The 15,772-nt window shown below is 38.2% G+C and overlaps 2 protein-coding genes across 2 annotated transcripts; both read right to left on the bottom strand.

Annotated features, from left to right (window-relative positions):
- Positions 1-3,611: 3,611 nt before the first annotated feature.
- On the bottom strand, positions 3,612-10,396 carry LOC143742122 (putative polypeptide N-acetylgalactosaminyltransferase 8). Its single transcript, XM_077234807.1, has 11 exons — positions 10,122-10,396; positions 9,317-9,533; positions 9,072-9,238; positions 8,794-8,977; positions 8,405-8,602; positions 6,560-6,674; positions 5,819-6,004; positions 5,478-5,615; positions 5,299-5,394; positions 3,967-4,131; positions 3,612-3,874 (listed from the first exon to the last, which is right to left on the bottom strand). Exons 1-11 carry the CDS (start codon positions 10,384-10,386, stop codon positions 3,743-3,745), a joined length of 1,863 nt encoding a protein of 620 aa, XP_077090922.1. The 5' UTR covers positions 10,387-10,396; the 3' UTR covers positions 3,612-3,742.
- A 760-nt stretch (positions 10,397-11,156) lies between these two features.
- Positions 11,157-14,957, bottom strand: rad51ap1 (RAD51 associated protein 1). The gene is made up of 10 exons (XM_077234822.1): positions 14,747-14,957; positions 14,462-14,505; positions 14,248-14,377; positions 14,044-14,150; positions 13,872-13,949; positions 13,636-13,707; positions 13,322-13,456; positions 12,540-12,713; positions 11,665-11,802; positions 11,157-11,551 (listed from the first exon to the last, which is right to left on the bottom strand). The coding sequence occupies exons 1-10, from the start codon at positions 14,761-14,763 to the stop codon at positions 11,424-11,426; spliced, it is 1,023 nt and encodes a 340-aa protein (XP_077090937.1). The 5' UTR covers positions 14,764-14,957; the 3' UTR covers positions 11,157-11,423.
- Between the last annotated feature and the right edge of the window lie 815 nt (positions 14,958-15,772).

Here is a 15,772-nt window from a genome sequence, read left to right as displayed (position 1 = left end):
CACACCCAGAACGGATCATATGCGTCGTACGATACGCCGTACGTTAAGAATAAATAAAATGCTTAATAATAAGAGCCCCGTCCTTCGGATGAGACGTTAAAACCGAGGTCCTGACTCTCTGTGGTCATTAAAAATCCCAGGATGTCCTTCGAAAAAGAGTAGGGGTGCAACCTCGGCATCCTGGCCAAATTTGCTCATTGGCCTCTGTCCATCATGGCCTCCTTATCATCCACATATACTGATTGGCTTTATCACTGTCTCCTCTCCACCAGTAAGCTGGTGTGTGATGGGCGTTCTGGCGCAATTTGGCTGCCGTCGCATCATCCTTGTGGATGCTGCACTTTGGTGGTGGTTGAGGAGATTTACCCTTCCATGTAAAGCGCTTTGAGTACCTAGAAAAGCGCTATATAAATGTAACAAATTATTTCTTAAAAAGGCAAAAGAACACATTTTCTTAATATGATATAATTAAAAACCAAGAAACTGATGAAAATGCGGGACATTTTCTCAATATGCGACATGCGTGACAAGGTGAAAAAATGCTGTGCGGCATAAGCCCCGTTCACACCGCCAGCGACTTTGTCGCTGTATGTCGCTCGGCTCTGTACTGTGAAGTCGCTTGTGGACGTTCGTAGTGCTATCGCTCTAATGTTATTGGTAGACTGCAGGTCTGGCCATATCTATACCAAATACCATCACACGTGATATATACAACTATACAATTTTAATTTGACTAGGAATTAGGCTCAAAAGAAACAGTATGCTGTTATATGCTGGGAGAGTGTTTTTATATTACCACAGCAGTGTTCAGTGGATTAAATAGTTTACTAGATTAACGATCGATCAATCAAAAAATTAAACTCACTCATACTGCCATAAATTACTAAAACGTCATTCAAATTTGACAAATAATCAATTTTCTTGTCCCTAATAGTCAACAAAATGCAGGAGAAACTGTAAAATGAACTGCAGGAGTACTAAACTTGCATCATAAAATTACACCACTCGAACTATAAATGTATGAATTAAACTCACTGAGAATGTCGACAGTTTCTTTTCCATGCATAATTTTATTATATCCATATCATCCTCGAACTCTTCTGTCTTCCGGAGTACTCGAGACGGTGACGTAAGCTCCACTGAAAAGGCTTCTTTCCTATTGGTTGTCGCTCGCGAAAATCGCTTCTCATTTGTATAAAGTTGAAATTTCTCAACTTTTGTCGCTTGTCTCTTGACACGCCCACATTCTGTCGCCAACGGTCGATGTCGCGCGTGTCGCCGGAAGTCGCCAGCGCTCCATTGAAATGAATGGGATCATGTCGCTTTGTCGCTGCATGTCGCTGGCGGTCTGAACGGGGCTATAGCCTCAGCAGAAAGACTCTCTGAGCGAGAGGAGGCCAAACCAACTCAATCTTACAGACAGTTTGACAAGGCGGCCTCACAGAGGGCCAAACACAGGTCTACTGTTGTCTACTTGTCTACCAAACACAATGTTGCTGTCTAGCTGTGCTGAGGTGACCGGAAGCCTCAGCAGAACGACTCTCTTAGCGAGAGGAGGCGCGACCTACTCAACCCAAGACGGCCTAACACTTGATGTCACTGTCTAGGTTGAACTCAAAACAGCAGGAGCTCCTGTGAGCGAAAGTTTGAACACTTGATATTAACTAGAGCTCAACTTGGTGGGGGTCTCAACAGAATGACTCTCTAAAGCGAGAGGAGACCAAACAAAGTTTACCTGAAAGAGAGTTTTTCAAGGCGGCCATAGACAAGGCGGAACACTTCATGTCACCTATGTTTGAAAAACAACAGCTGGGATGTTCTGCTAAATATCTCTATTTGTGTAAGGGTAAGTAAAAGATGAAAATTTCATGTTAGGTTGTTCCTTTAATAGACTGACATTTTGTGACAACATGCCCCATTGAGAGCTGTAAGGAAGATTACTCAGAAACATGAAACAATAAATAAATAAATAAGACAATGATTTCAAGCCAAAACAAACACCCATCTTAAAATTAACTTACTCTTGTACTGAAAGTTCAACATTTCAGTTAAAATCTAATTTAATTATTTAGCTGAAACATGCATTCCTGTTTATAGTTTTTTTAATTATTACATTTTTCTTTGAAGGAGAGAATTCACATATACTTACATAGAAATGTACTTGTGATAAACTGAAACAGACACTTATTTATCCAAGTAGAAAAGGACTGAAAGGGGTGGATTGGAATCCACTGCTGCTTCAATGTATGTGTAATGAGTGATTATAATCAATATTTTTCCTTCTAAATATCAAATGAGTTAATATCAAATGAGTTGAATGACTTCTTTGGAGATTTTACTTTTTTATAGAAGTTACCAGTGTGATTACTGAAATGTAATTTTAATGTATTCTGTAATGTCTGTATTTGATATCTGAATGCAGTAACAGTGCTTGCTTATTTAGCCCAGCTTCCAGAAATGAAATATGGACTTGTTTTGTGTTTGAGAAAGGTCTTCAACGTGTTAAAACATATAGAGGTCATTGAAGCCAATAGTTTAAGGAACCATTTCTTTGTTAAAGCCTTACTTTCCAGTTAGACTAAAGTGTTCTCTCCTTGAGAGAAAGAACGTATTATCTTGATTTTTTTTTCATATATAATATAGTTAGAGCCTGGTGAAATCCAACCTTGGAAAAGCTGTGTGTCGGTGTGTGTGTTAGTCTTCTTGGTTACCACTGGCATTATTGGAGATTGATTGAGTTGTTGTTCTGGACATGTTGGCGCCCAGCAATCCAAATCTGAGACCTGGAAGGTCACGACGTGCCTAACTTCAGGGTCCGAGGGTCAGCTGCCTAATCGATGGAGATATGCTTCCGTATATCTGTATATGTGTGGAAAATTACTATGTTTATCTATCTCTTAGCCAATCAGAAACTGCAACCTGAAGTAAGGACGTAGCTTAGACCTTGGTGAAGGGTATACGATCTCCTGTGTGAGTCTTGAAGCTGACTTCTGCTGATGAAACTGCAAACTATCTTCAGTAAATCTTTTTATTTATTTATTATAATTCTGAGTTCGGGTCTTCATTCATCATATCTGGTTCTGGGTCTTTGACTGTAAAACCCCCTTACATGAATTACTAGGGGCGGCTATCATTAATTTAGTAAAGTTTCTGTAAACTATACGTAAAGTTTACTTTCTCTATCAGGTGTTCTCAAACTTATTTGTCGGCTGAATCCCTTATATGTAAATTAATTATATTATGTGTCACCCTGAGAATTTATATTAACATTTCAATAATTTAACAGCACATTCACATGTTCACAAATCTCACATGACATGCAAGTAAACAGATACTAGGTAAACAGATAAGACAAATTTTTATATTTTTATAGTTAAGCGTTTTATTTTAAAATTATTTATATAGAGATGTGCGACTGATTATTTTGCGAATTATTTACTAATTTATTTAGATTTCTATTTCTAAATCATTATTTTTCTCTTAAATCCTCTTTCCAAGTATCAATATTTTAACTTTCTCATCAGCCATATAATATTTTTGTGCCATTTTAGCATCTAATTTCTCTCAGTTCACTGCTGCATTCACATTATTATTGTACTAGTTCTTATCAATTTTTCTTTCTTTTTTTTTAAACAATTTTTTCATAGCTGCATTCATGTTATTTTATAACACTTTCTGTGATGTTTCTCAACCTGCTCCAGAATTTCAGCTGCGTTTATCTAAATTGATTATACGTTGCGTTTCAGAAATCCTGAATTACATGTTGTATCCTCCAGTGCTGGTTTCTGCATTCCTGAATAAAAACGTTTTTTACGTTCTGCTCAGCACTGATCTCCAGACAGCGTTTGGTGTCTCTGTTCTGTATGGCCTGTCCCTGAAAATCAAACAAGATAAAGAAAATGTTTTCATGCAATGTTCAGATTGTGATATACCACAGTATCCTCTCAGTATTTGGGGTTTGTTCACCTGTTTGAAGTCCCAGTACATGTGTTTTTGTTTTTCAGTGTCTGAACACCAGGACAGCTCTGGTCCCCTGCCTAAGCCGGGATCAATTAAACAACGCTTCCGACCGTGTAAAAAGAGCGGCAGGGGATGAGCAAGTATCTCACCACTTGCTGTATAGTAAAATGCCTGTGTGAGAAGAGACTAAAGTGTGTCAAATATTCCTCAAAAATACAGAGAAGAGAAGAGAAGAGAAGAGGAGAGGAGAGGAGAGAAGAGAGGAGAAAAGAAGAGAAGAGGAGAAGAGAAGAGAAGAGAAGAGGGGAGGGGAGGGGAGGAGAAGAGGAGGGGAGAGGAGAGGAGAAGAGAGGAGAAGAGAGGAGAAGAGAGGAGAGGAGAAGAGAACCAGCACTGGAGGATACAACATGTAATTCAGGAGAAGAGAAGAGAGGAGAAAAGAAGAGAAGAGAGGAGAGGGGAGGAGAGGAGAGGAGAGGAGAGGAGAAGAGGAGAGGAGAAGAGAAGAGAAGAGAAGAGAAGAGAAGAGAAGAGAAAAGAAGAGAGGAGAAGAGAAGAGAGGAGAGGAGAGGAGAAGAGAAGAGAGGAGAAAAGAAGAGAAGAGAAGAGAAGAGAGGAGAAAAGAAGAGAGGAGAAGAGAGGAGAAGAGAAGAGAAGAGGAGAGGAGAGGAGAGGAGAAGAGAGGAGAAGAGAAGAGAAAAGAAGAGAGGAGAAGAGAAGACAGGAGAGGAGAAGAGAAGCGAGGAGAGGAGAGGAGAAGAGAGGAGAGAGAGGAGAAGAGAGGAGAGGAGAGGAGAGGAGATGAGAGAGGAGAAAAGAAGATTAGAGAGGAGAAGAGAGGAGAGAGAGGAGAAGAGGAGAGGGGAGGAGAGGAGAGGAGATGAGAGAGGAGAAAAGAAGATTAGAGAGGAGAAGACAGGAGAGGAGAAGAGAAGCGAGGAGAGGAGAAGAGAGGAGAGGAGAGGAGAGGAGAAGAGAAGAGAGGAGAGGAGAGGAGAAGAGAAAAGAAGAGAGGAGAAGAGAAGACAGGAGAGGAGAAGAGAAGAGAGGAGAGGAGAGGAGAAGAGAAAAGAAGAGAGGAGAAGAGAAGACAGGAGAGGAGAAGAGAAGAGAAGAGAAGAGAGGAGAGGAGAAGAGAAAAGAAGAGAGGAGAAGAGAAGAGAAGACAGGAGAGGAGAAGAGAAGAGAAGAGAAGAGAAGAGAGGAGAGGAGAAGAGAGGAGAAAAGAAGAGAAGAGATGAGAAGAGAAGAGAAGAGAAGAGAAGAGAAGAGAAGAGAAGAGAGGAGAGGAGAGGAGAGGAGAAGAGAGGAGAGAAGAGAGGAGAGAAGAGATTATACCTGTGAGGAAAAGGCATGACAAGGATATAAAATGGGAGTGTTCTCCTCAGCTGGTCCCTTATCCAAACATAAACTTGTTTGCAGATCATTAATAAGCTGTAACAATGAAATAAGGACATTATATTAAACCTCTTTTATATGAAACTCTCTTGAGTCATAGTGAACCATATGTCACTCACCACTCCATAACCAAGTAAGTCATTCATAGGATTTAATGCCGTATAGACATTTTCCAAATACCATTTGAATGGTTTGCATTTCAGCCTCTCTCTCAGTCTCTTTCTCTCTGAAACATCACCAATGTCTATCCCATGGTTCTGTGTGAAAAGGAGAGAACAGATCATAAATCTAATGAAGAGCCAAGGCAATTTAACATTTCAAACCTCAAAACCTTTAGACACACATCTCGGTTTACTTTCATGGTCTCAAACCGAACCTGACAAAATCAACACATCAAGACTCCTAAAACTGGCCTTGAACATCCAGAATTTGTGTGGCTGAATCTTTTCATTAGATCTACCTGTATGGGGACACCCCAGGCGATGTGGACATTTTTCTTATATTCGTCCATCCAAACTTCTGCCACTCTGAGGGCATTTCTCTTCATTACACCACTAAGGTCAAGAATGTAGGGTTTGTGCGCCCTTTCAATGTGAGCAACTTTAGAGCAGGGAACAATCTCTACACTTCCTCCACACAGCCACACCTGAGGCGAGAAAAATCAACACTGAATATAGTATAATATATAGAGTTTAAAGGTTGTATCAGTGATTTCTGGCCCAAAAATAAATGTCTAATCTTTCCTAACGATCCGCTAGCTGCCCGCCCCATAAGCATGCCGTCCAAAAACCGCGTCTCTGTAGGCAGCCTAGGCTCTGAGATCTGCACACAAAAACAAATGTGTACAACCACCACTCAAAACCAAAATAAACAGTGTTCCAACCAATCACTGACAGGGGCGGGTGTTCCTCCGATTTCGCATCCAGCCGTGCACGAGCGCAAAACCTCACAACACCCGCCCCTGTCAGTGATTGGTTGGAACACTGTTTATTTTGGTTTTGAGTGGTGGTTGTACACATTTGTTTTTGTGGGCAGATCTCAGAGCCTACGCTGCCTACAGAGACGCGGTTTTTGGACGACATGCTTATGGGGCGGGCAGCTAGCGGATCGTTTAGAAAGATTAGACATTTATTTTTGGGCCTGAAATCACTGATACAACCTTTAATATAATATAATTCGGTAGAATGACCATGTGCTTTACCCGTATTCCTAATTCAACATTCTCTCCTCCGTAAACCTGCATCCCTCCATCCAGAGTCCCAATCTCACCGAAGAACAGACGATCAACCACAAGTATTCCCATTACAGAGGGACTCCTGGAGAACAGGCGGAGAGAACGGATTTAATAGAGCACAATATATAGCAACATAAGCTCAACAGAACGATTGTCACTGTGAAACAGCTTTCACAAAAAAAGAACATAAAGAGTCTATATGATGACACTTTAAAAGGTAATTATTGTGTTTATTGGGTGTACTAGAATAGTTAACATTCTTTAATGTTAAAAAAAACAAAAAATGTTCATATAATGTACATTATTACAACTCCTCTTTTCCCAGTCTATCTGATACACTGATTTGTACAAAGCTCCTCCTTCCGAAAAGCCCAGATTGCTCTGATTAGCCAGCTGACCCACTGCACTGTGATTGGCCAAACACCTCAAGCGTGTAACAGATAGGTTACACATTAAAAGGAAAACGTTAACCCTCATCCTCTCCTCGGGTTATTTTGACCTGAAATTATTTTATTTTATTTTAATTTCATTTAAAAATGTAGTGTTCTTCAGAGTGTTTCCAAGACCTTATAGGACTTTTGTCGCACTTAAACTTGGAATACACACAAACAAAAAAATGACTGGATTCAAGGAGTTTATCTGGTTGTAATAAAAAAAAAAGTAACAAATCCTTCCCTCATGGATCAATTTGACCCCCCATAGCAATGAAAGGAATGCGAGGAAAAAATAACAAACACACACAAATCAAGGCAGGAGACTATAGAATATCCCCAATGCAGAACACACTCACATGCATTGCATACACACATTCACAAAATTCTCATTAAAATTAATGGGGAGTCATATGACCAATGTGTTTTATCAGTCAAAATGCAGACTGCACACAGATATGAAGTGGTTTTGATTTGAACACATTTACAATGCCGATAATTCTTTTAATGGCAAATTCTAATTTGTTATTTAACACTCATAAATATTATTTCTATTCACATGACTTTTTTGCTCCTCGGAAACTATGATATGGCTAATGATATTTCAACTATCCAGTCAAATCAAATCTGTTATGTGGCATTCAGTGATATACTTTTTAAATGATATATAGGCCTATAGGTGAATAATAATAATATACATCTAAAGTATATAATACAAATAAAAATAGATAATATTAGATTAAAAATAAGATTTAAATCTTCATATAATCGTTAATATAAAGATAATAGTTATAGATTTTTTTTTCTATTTGTATTTATAAAGGACCAAATTAAACAAATGAAAAAAGTACTAATAATAATAATAATAATACATAGGTTAGGCTATTCAAAACACTACGTCCTCGTTGCTTAAAGTTTAAATAAGCTAAAGCTACTGATTTGAAAATCACAGAATAATTTTTCTAATCAAACACAACCATTTTTATCTATTATCTTTAACTTGGCATTACAGTTTACATTACCTACAAGATTAATACATGCGTGTTAAAAAATCCAATTCCACGTGGACATCAACTAAGTATTTAATTAATCAAGGTCTATCTTTAAGTATGTGAAAGTATAAGAAAGAATGTGCTTAAATTATATTATTAATTGATGAAATCTAGTAATTTAAATGTAAATAAAATAAAAAATAACAAAAAAGCTGCAAAAAAATTGCATCAAAATAAAATGATATAAGCTTTCAGGACAAAAAAAAAAAAGTAATAGTTTAGGCTTTCGCGAGGGAAGGCTAAGTTACAACTACAGGAGGAGAGAATGCATCAAATGGTCTCTTTAATATGGAGTCACATAAACACAATATTGCACAACACACACTCACTTTCCTGGCTGTGAAGGGTCTTTTTGATCGTACCACTGCCGTGGGAAAGGCACATACATGCACCAAAGAGCCCAGTCAAAACCATGAGCATAGGCAGCATAGTTTATCACTTCCAAGTCATAGTAATTCACTTTGTCAAACACTGGACTCAGGACCAGAGTGCGATCAGCCTGGATACGTGCAAGCAGAGGCTCCGCCCTAAAAGTGAGAGAGTACTTGAGAAATTGTGATTTCATTATTACACTGTTATAATGTTCATGTGTCTGTGGTGGCTGTTCACAAGTGTTGTCATTGTTAACTAAAATTAAAGCTATTCAAATCATTTTTGTTAATTGAAATAAAGCTGAAAAACAATTAAATGTAAACATAAGATTAATAAAATTACACACCATTTGACATGGACCTCAATGTGGGCATCCAAGATGGCAACCACATCTCCGGTGGCAGCCTCCCAGCCTGAGATTCTAGCCTGGGACAGGCCTTTCTGCTCTGGATGGGTCACCATCTTCACCAGGCCTGGGTGCTTCTCATTGATGGAGCTGACATAAACATTCAGCTGTGTCTTCAGCTCTTCTGTGGAAGACATACATCCAGAATGACTAGCTCAGTTTGTTTATAATATGCATCTGAGACTATTAGGTTTGATGAGGTTTTGAGAGAAACAAACCATTTCTGCTGTGGTCGTCCACCAGTATGATCTCTTTGAGCAGGTGGGCTGGAGTTCTGTTGATGATGCTGCAAATCGCTCTTTGAATGATAGACAGAGCCTCATCCAGATAAATCAGTATCACGCTGATGGTGGGCAGATTGTCCGGATATTCACGGCCAATGCACCTACAGAACAATGACAAAAGGAAAATTAATAAACCCATCAAGAACGTCAGAGTGTTTCCATGAACGTCTGAAACTCACCTGTGGTCTCGAGTGTCTGGCAGCTCCCGGTCCAGAGGCATCTGGTCACTGAGGAAGGCATTATAGCCGTATTTCTGGAAGAGATCCTCAGCCTTCCTCTGGTCGTCCTCAGAAAGTTCCACAGTCCATTGCTTGAAGAGATATGAGTTTGGAAACAGCTTCTTTGTTGGCTTCTTCACTGGTTTATTCTCATATCTCACTTTGAGGCTTTTCTCTTCTGCAACAATTTTTGTGTAAGTAGAAATTTGAAATTTGAAAGTAGAAATTTGTTCTAAATTTTTACGCTGGTAAACCAGCGAAGTTGAAACCTTACAGCTCATATTAACAGATTTCTGTTTGAAAATCATTGTCTACTTCAAATTACATTAATACAAACTGTCCATGTTTCTTCAAAATAGTGATGTTGTGCATGTTAAACTAAAGGTGAACTCAGCACTTTCTTTTTCTCATGAATTGAATACTTTTTAAAAAATGTTTACCATAATGTTTTTCAAAAGATGTTTAAAAAGAAATATCTCAGTCATATAAGTGACCTAGTAACAGCTGTTTGATTTTTTTGTAATCAAAAATTTTTTTTTTAACGTTGTTCCGGAGGCAAGGTGAGACATGAAATTGTTATTTTTTTTGGTGAACTAACCTATAAGATTATGACAGACAGACAGATAGATATTCGAGATGGGTGAACTAAAAGAAAATAAACTGGGTCAATTTTAATTTCATGCCAACTTTAAAGAGCACTTAAAGGGTAACGTGTAAAACAGGTTAACAGAAAATATTTTTGTCAAATCTGATTACAGAAACTCACCAACGGCGTATAAATGAGCCTCCAGTTTGTCCAGCTTGTTGAGGAGAAGTGCGCTGTGTAACGAGAAATTCTGCTGGACTTGGTGAAGCTGCTTTTCTTGAGTTTGGATTTCCCACTTGACAGAACTCATATAGAGAAACACCACAGCGACAGACAAGACTGGAAACAAACTCTTCACACAGCTAATTCTCATGATGATCAGAACAGCAGTTTTCAAGATGTTTTCCTTCTTCACGTACCAGTTAATCTGTGGGCATTGGACCATGTTGTACTATTTTGTGACAGTAATGTTTGCTGAGTTTTTTTTTAGTTTGCCTTGATATTTGTCACTCTAACATGATCACATTTTTCTTGGGAAGTAATTGGGAAGGAAGGAGGAGACCAGGACATTGAATCCTGGAAGTAGTTAAACACAGGGTACACCTTGAAAAACTTCCTGAACCTCAATAATATAATTTAGTAAAACCTTAAAAATGTAATGTTAACAGCAATAACCATATTATGTCAAATGAAATTGAGATGCACCCACATAAAGTTCACCAAAGTCACAATAGGCACATAGTAAGAGTATTCCCAAAAAGATTATCATCTGTTGCACTTTTGAGTATTCACAAAACCTGCAGAATTGAAAGACTTACTTAGAAAGAGTTGCCTCTGCAAACAAGACTTACAATTTACACAGGCTATTTAACAAACTCTAAAGTTTTTGTTGGCAGTTCGTCTGAAAACAAACTGCTGGGGGAGCTCGTTTTCAGTTTTATTTGCACAGCACATTCAATATAATGTTTCAAAGAAGCTTTACAAAAGTAATGCTCCACCCCAGATGACTGTGGCAAGGACAGCTTCTCTATTGTTCCCCTCTCCTCCATTCATGGCTGGTTTTGGCAACTAGAGGGAGACATGGCTTGAGCGTTCACTTAAGACAGGCGCCGTTTCCGAAATCGCCCCCATACCCTCATTCACTATTCCCTACATTAGTCCACTAATATACATATCATTTAAGGGAGTGAATGAAAACGAGAGAGCAAATTCAGATTTTAGCATATTACACAGTCTTTAATGTTTATCAAAAGTGCATTTACAGAGCTAAAACACACCACACAAAAGACATTTAAAAATATTACACTGACAACAAAAAATAATTTATTCCCTACATATTACTGTAAGTAAGGGATGAAAGGCCTTAAAATTCTGGTAAAATTTCAGTACTTTGAAAATAGACTTCTTACCATTTTTTTTCCTGCCATGGAAACCTAAAGATGTGCAGCTTCTCATTACATAGTTTCTTTAAAACTAGTCTGTTTAGTTCACAGCAGCATTTTGGTGAAGGGGTTTGATTCGAGCCATACGGGAAAGTCCTAAACGCAGCCCCTGTCCAGGAGACTTCATAGATGCATTCTGAGACGCACCGGGGCTCCGGCCAACCAGACCTGGAAATGGAGTTAGAAAGACTTTACAACAGGACCACAGGTACAGCACTTTTTCAGTTGTTGGCAGTCAAAAATTACAACTTTGCATTGATGATTTCAGCCTGTAGTCTCACCAGGTGGATTCCACTTAGGCAATTTGCCCCCTGCAGGACTGGAGCAGAGAGCAGGTTTAGGGATAGGTGGGGTTTTTGGCGTCTTCTTCAGTCCAGACACAGGAGCAGCTGGACTCCGACAGATCGCTGGGCTGGGAGCTGTCAGAAAGACCGAGATGTTAGTGTGGCATGTCTTTCATTGGACGGTAAAATGTAGGGTGTTCACACTTGGCAGGTTTGGTTCGATCGAAAAATGAACTCTGGTGCGATTGTTCTATTAGTGCGGTTAATTTAAATGAGTGTGGACGCTGCCGAACCCTGGTGCGCACCAGACAAGTGGACTGCGACCCATAAAAAGGTGGGTCTCGCTCCGCTTCCTAACAAACTCTGGTATAGTTCGACAGACATAAAACTCAACGCGGACCAAAGCCATCTAAAATAGCCAAAACCAGGACCTGATGTCACAAGATGTGACCCTAGAAAGGACAGAATACTCAAGCATACATTTTTTTCTTATCATAGGAGAGAAAATGCAGCTCTTTACAGTTCAGTATAGGCATCAGAAATGCTGTCTACTTGCAGCAGATCTTTGTTTGGTTGTGTGACGGAGGGATTCCTCGCACTATTTTGACTCACTCACACAAACTCTTCGCGAGTTCTCAGCTGGTAAAAATACCATGTAAAACACATACAACGAGTGCATTTAACCCAACACACCGAATTGTTTTGTCACAAAATATGTCATAAAAGCGTTTTTTTGTTCTTGTTTTGTAAGTGTTAAAAATTACAGTGTGAACCAGGACAAAATGTATCATTTTCTCTTTTGGTCCAGACCAAAAGAACCAAGAGAAACGAACTACAAGTGTGAACACACTCTTAAGAACAGAAAAAAGTACCTGAGGTTTTAGCTTTTGAGGCTTTCGTGGGCTTTTTGTCTTTCTTTTCCTTCACCTTCACAGAAGGTGATGCCTTTTTTTCTGTCTTCAGTTTCACCACCTTTATCTTCTTCACCGTGAATGTCTCGTCTTCACTTTCATCTTCTTCAGTGAAGTCTGCATCACTCTCCGAATCTGCAACCGGAACAACCATAAATAAATGCCTACATTTTGAATCAGTAGTATTAAATTTCATCATGAAAACACTGAAAACATATGTAGCAGAGTCCAGTCCAGGTCCATGTGACTTTAAAAAGTATATATTATGCTTTTTAACATCTTCAACTTTCTTTATTGTGTAATGTTGCTGTTTAAGCAAGAAAAAGGTCACAATATTCCTCATGTAAATAATTCCTGCCCAAAGCATATGCAAAATAAAGGGACGAGGCCTGATTCAGTTAGCTAGTAGTGTGTTGAAACTCGCAGTCATGGTAAGGAGTGTGACATTTCCCAAACACACTCGAAGTGGTTGACTAAACACAACACACTGGACTCCAGTCGACTAATTAGAGCACATTGTGCTTTTCAGAAGGAGGGGCTTCATAAAGACAGGAACTAAACAGAGCATTACTGACAGACTGGAAAAAGAGGTGCTACAACAAAGTCAAACATGTGATTATTTTTTTTTTTTAACATTCAAGCATGAAAACATGCTCTATCAGACCCCCAAAACAACATTTAAGACTTTGTAAAAATACATAATATGGCCTCATTAATTATGATTGTGAAGGTCCTCAGATTACCTGGTGTGTTGTGCGGCTGGTAGTCCTCATCGACTTTGTTGTCCTTCTCCTTCAGTGGTTTTCTCTGCTCTTCTGAGGCATCAGTCTGTTTGGAAACATTAGGAGAGGAGGCATCCATGCTGATCAAATTCAGCCCTGAAAACAAAGACAATAATAAACATAGAGGCACACATGCATAGAAAATGTAACATTTGTTCTCTTTTTATGTCAGCCCCAAAGATGCAGTTTTCTGACACACTGATTTTTTACACTTTTAAATTTCAATTTTGTTAACATCAAAAGTTCATATCTGCAAAATAACAAACCTGCATTACCTAAACTTCTGCCATCAATGCAACAATTTGACAGTAAAGGAGGAGAATCTGGATGGGGATGATTGTCACCTACTGTACAAAATCAAGCACAGAGTTTTGTTTAGAGAATAGACAAAGGTTTTTGCATGGAAATATTAAATAAAGCTGCATCAATATGTACAAATAATCATAAAAATATATAAGAGAAGAGATAATCAGTTTGTGACCAGTAAAAAGACAAAATGATTTGTTGTTACCTAAATGGCTGTCATCAGCACTGCAGTGTATCAGAACAGGTGGAGAACATTGAACAGGCTGAGACACGTCACAATCATCTGCAGGACACAAAAAGACAATAAATAACAATAAAATACAGCTTTGCACTTCATGAATGAGGGAAATTAGTACTTAGACCAGCAGAATATTCACCTGTTTTAGTTGCAGGCTCTCCATCTTGTGTTCTTGGAGAGTTTAGCAATGACAATGTTAGAGCTGTCTCCAAATCGCTGTCATAAAGTTTATCATCCAGAGACGTCCTGAAATAACACGACAGCACAGGGTCATTATACACTCAGTGGTACATTAATACATTTCTGAAATGTGTTTTGAAAAGGCAAAACAGCTTTTTGTAACCTCTTTCTGCTTCCTAAGCTGGTGAGATCAACAACTTCATTTGGAGATGCACTTGTAGTCTTGTAGTTTCTCTCCGAAACAGCTGTTCGAGCTTTTTTGGGAGGAGGTTTCACACAGGTAAAGTCCTCATCTGTCACATAAATCATGTAAACATCTTTATAGGTTCGAAATGATTTTGAAGTAATCTTTTTTTAAAGCAAATCAGATGTCTCACCATCATCATCTTGGAAGACTGAGTAGTTAACAGCTTTCCTATTTCTGATGACAGGTAGAAAACACAGTTTGCATCAAAGAGGACACTGACTTTACAGATTTTTTAACTCAGGATGACTGATTATGAAAATATCAAGAAGTAAGTTAACAGGTCATTACGAAAAACAAAGACCAACAGCTGTCATACAAAAGCAAGTACATATGGAAAGAGACGAGACAACACTAATCTAAGGCATGGATTAACTCATTAAACGTTATATAACGTTAACGTTAATAGCGTACGCACCTGGAAGGTCTGTCCATAATTTAGTGCAAAAAGAGAGACTAAAATCGCACTTTATGCGCTATTAACACTGACACCACTGCCGTGTTTTTCTACAACCTTTCGTGATATCTAACTTACTGTTCAAGTTAAAAATATAATGGGCACTTTTAGAAAGTCTGTACTTGTATCATTTTATTTTGGTGTGAGCTGAGGCACAGTCCCGCCTGAAAACAAACTACGGAGATCTATCTGAATATATGAATTTGCAATTCACTATAAGCGTGTCTACCCTTGTGTTTCCAGTTGTGCTAACACTAAGTAAGTGATTAAAATATAATAGTAGTTTTAAATTATTATGTGGTCTTAAAACCTCGACGAAACTTGTTTTAATTGCTACAAGCTTTGTGCGTTTTATAAAAATATCGAATCTGCGGATACGATTGTAAGCTTGGACGCGGAGATTACGTCACACGGGGGAAATATGTTTTTTTTCTATCTTTTGATTTTACTTTTGATTTATCATAGTGTAGAGCTGTATTTGTAAATCTTAATAATAATAATGATGATAAATAATTATAATAATTAGTTATTTAATGTTAGATGTTAATAACCTGATGATTCTTTGCTTATTTAACAATAACGTTACATCCTCTCTTAGTAAAGGTTTCAAATCGTTTAGAATTACTTGACAGAATATAGGCTATTTTGGTAATAAATAAATAAAACGTTTGAGATAATGATAGACTATTGCAATATTAGCGTAAAAGCAGATTAGACTGAAACAATCGTTAAGACCTCCATTGAAATTTTACATCAGAAACTTCTCTGAAGTAAATAAAAAATTTACTACATTTTTTTATATGAATTAGTAACTCAAATTACTTTACACTTTTACATAAGAAACTGTAAAATGTAATTTTGTCAATGGGCTAGGCTATCAAACTTTTTTTTTTAAATCCTCCATTCAAAACATGCTGCTCTAAAATCAGCTACAAAATCTAAATCCTCTTTCTAGTTGTAGAGCTTTAACATAACCAGGTCATAGTG

This window comes from Siphateles boraxobius, unplaced genomic scaffold, assembly GCF_051911475.1.
Source record: "Siphateles boraxobius isolate OS27281-9 unplaced genomic scaffold, OSU_SipBor_1 19, whole genome shotgun sequence".
NCBI classification, from domain to species: domain Eukaryota; kingdom Metazoa; phylum Chordata; class Actinopteri; order Cypriniformes; family Leuciscidae; genus Siphateles; species Siphateles boraxobius.
This window is presented reverse-complemented; position numbering and strand designations above follow the sequence as displayed.

Coding starts and splice junctions, on each gene's coding strand:
- LOC143742122 (XM_077234807.1), bottom strand. CDS start 10,386: ATGGTCCAATGCCCACAGATTAACTGGTACGTGAAGAAGGAAAACATC. Junction 6,005..6,559: donor ATGTTGAATTAGGAATACGG/GTAAAGCACATG, acceptor TTCTCGCCTCAG/GTGTGGCTGTGTGGAGGAAG. Junction 4,132..5,298: donor GTCATGCCTTTTCCTCACAG/GTATAATCTCTT, acceptor CTTCTCACACAG/GCATTTTACTATACAGCAAG.
- rad51ap1 (XM_077234822.1), bottom strand. Junction 14,151..14,247: donor AGCTTAGGAAGCAGAAAGAG/GTTACAAAAAGC, acceptor GTGTTATTTCAG/GACGTCTCTGGATGATAAAC. Junction 13,708..13,871: donor TGCTGATGACAGCCATTTAG/GTAACAACAAAT, acceptor GATTTTGTACAG/TAGGTGACAATCATCCCCAT.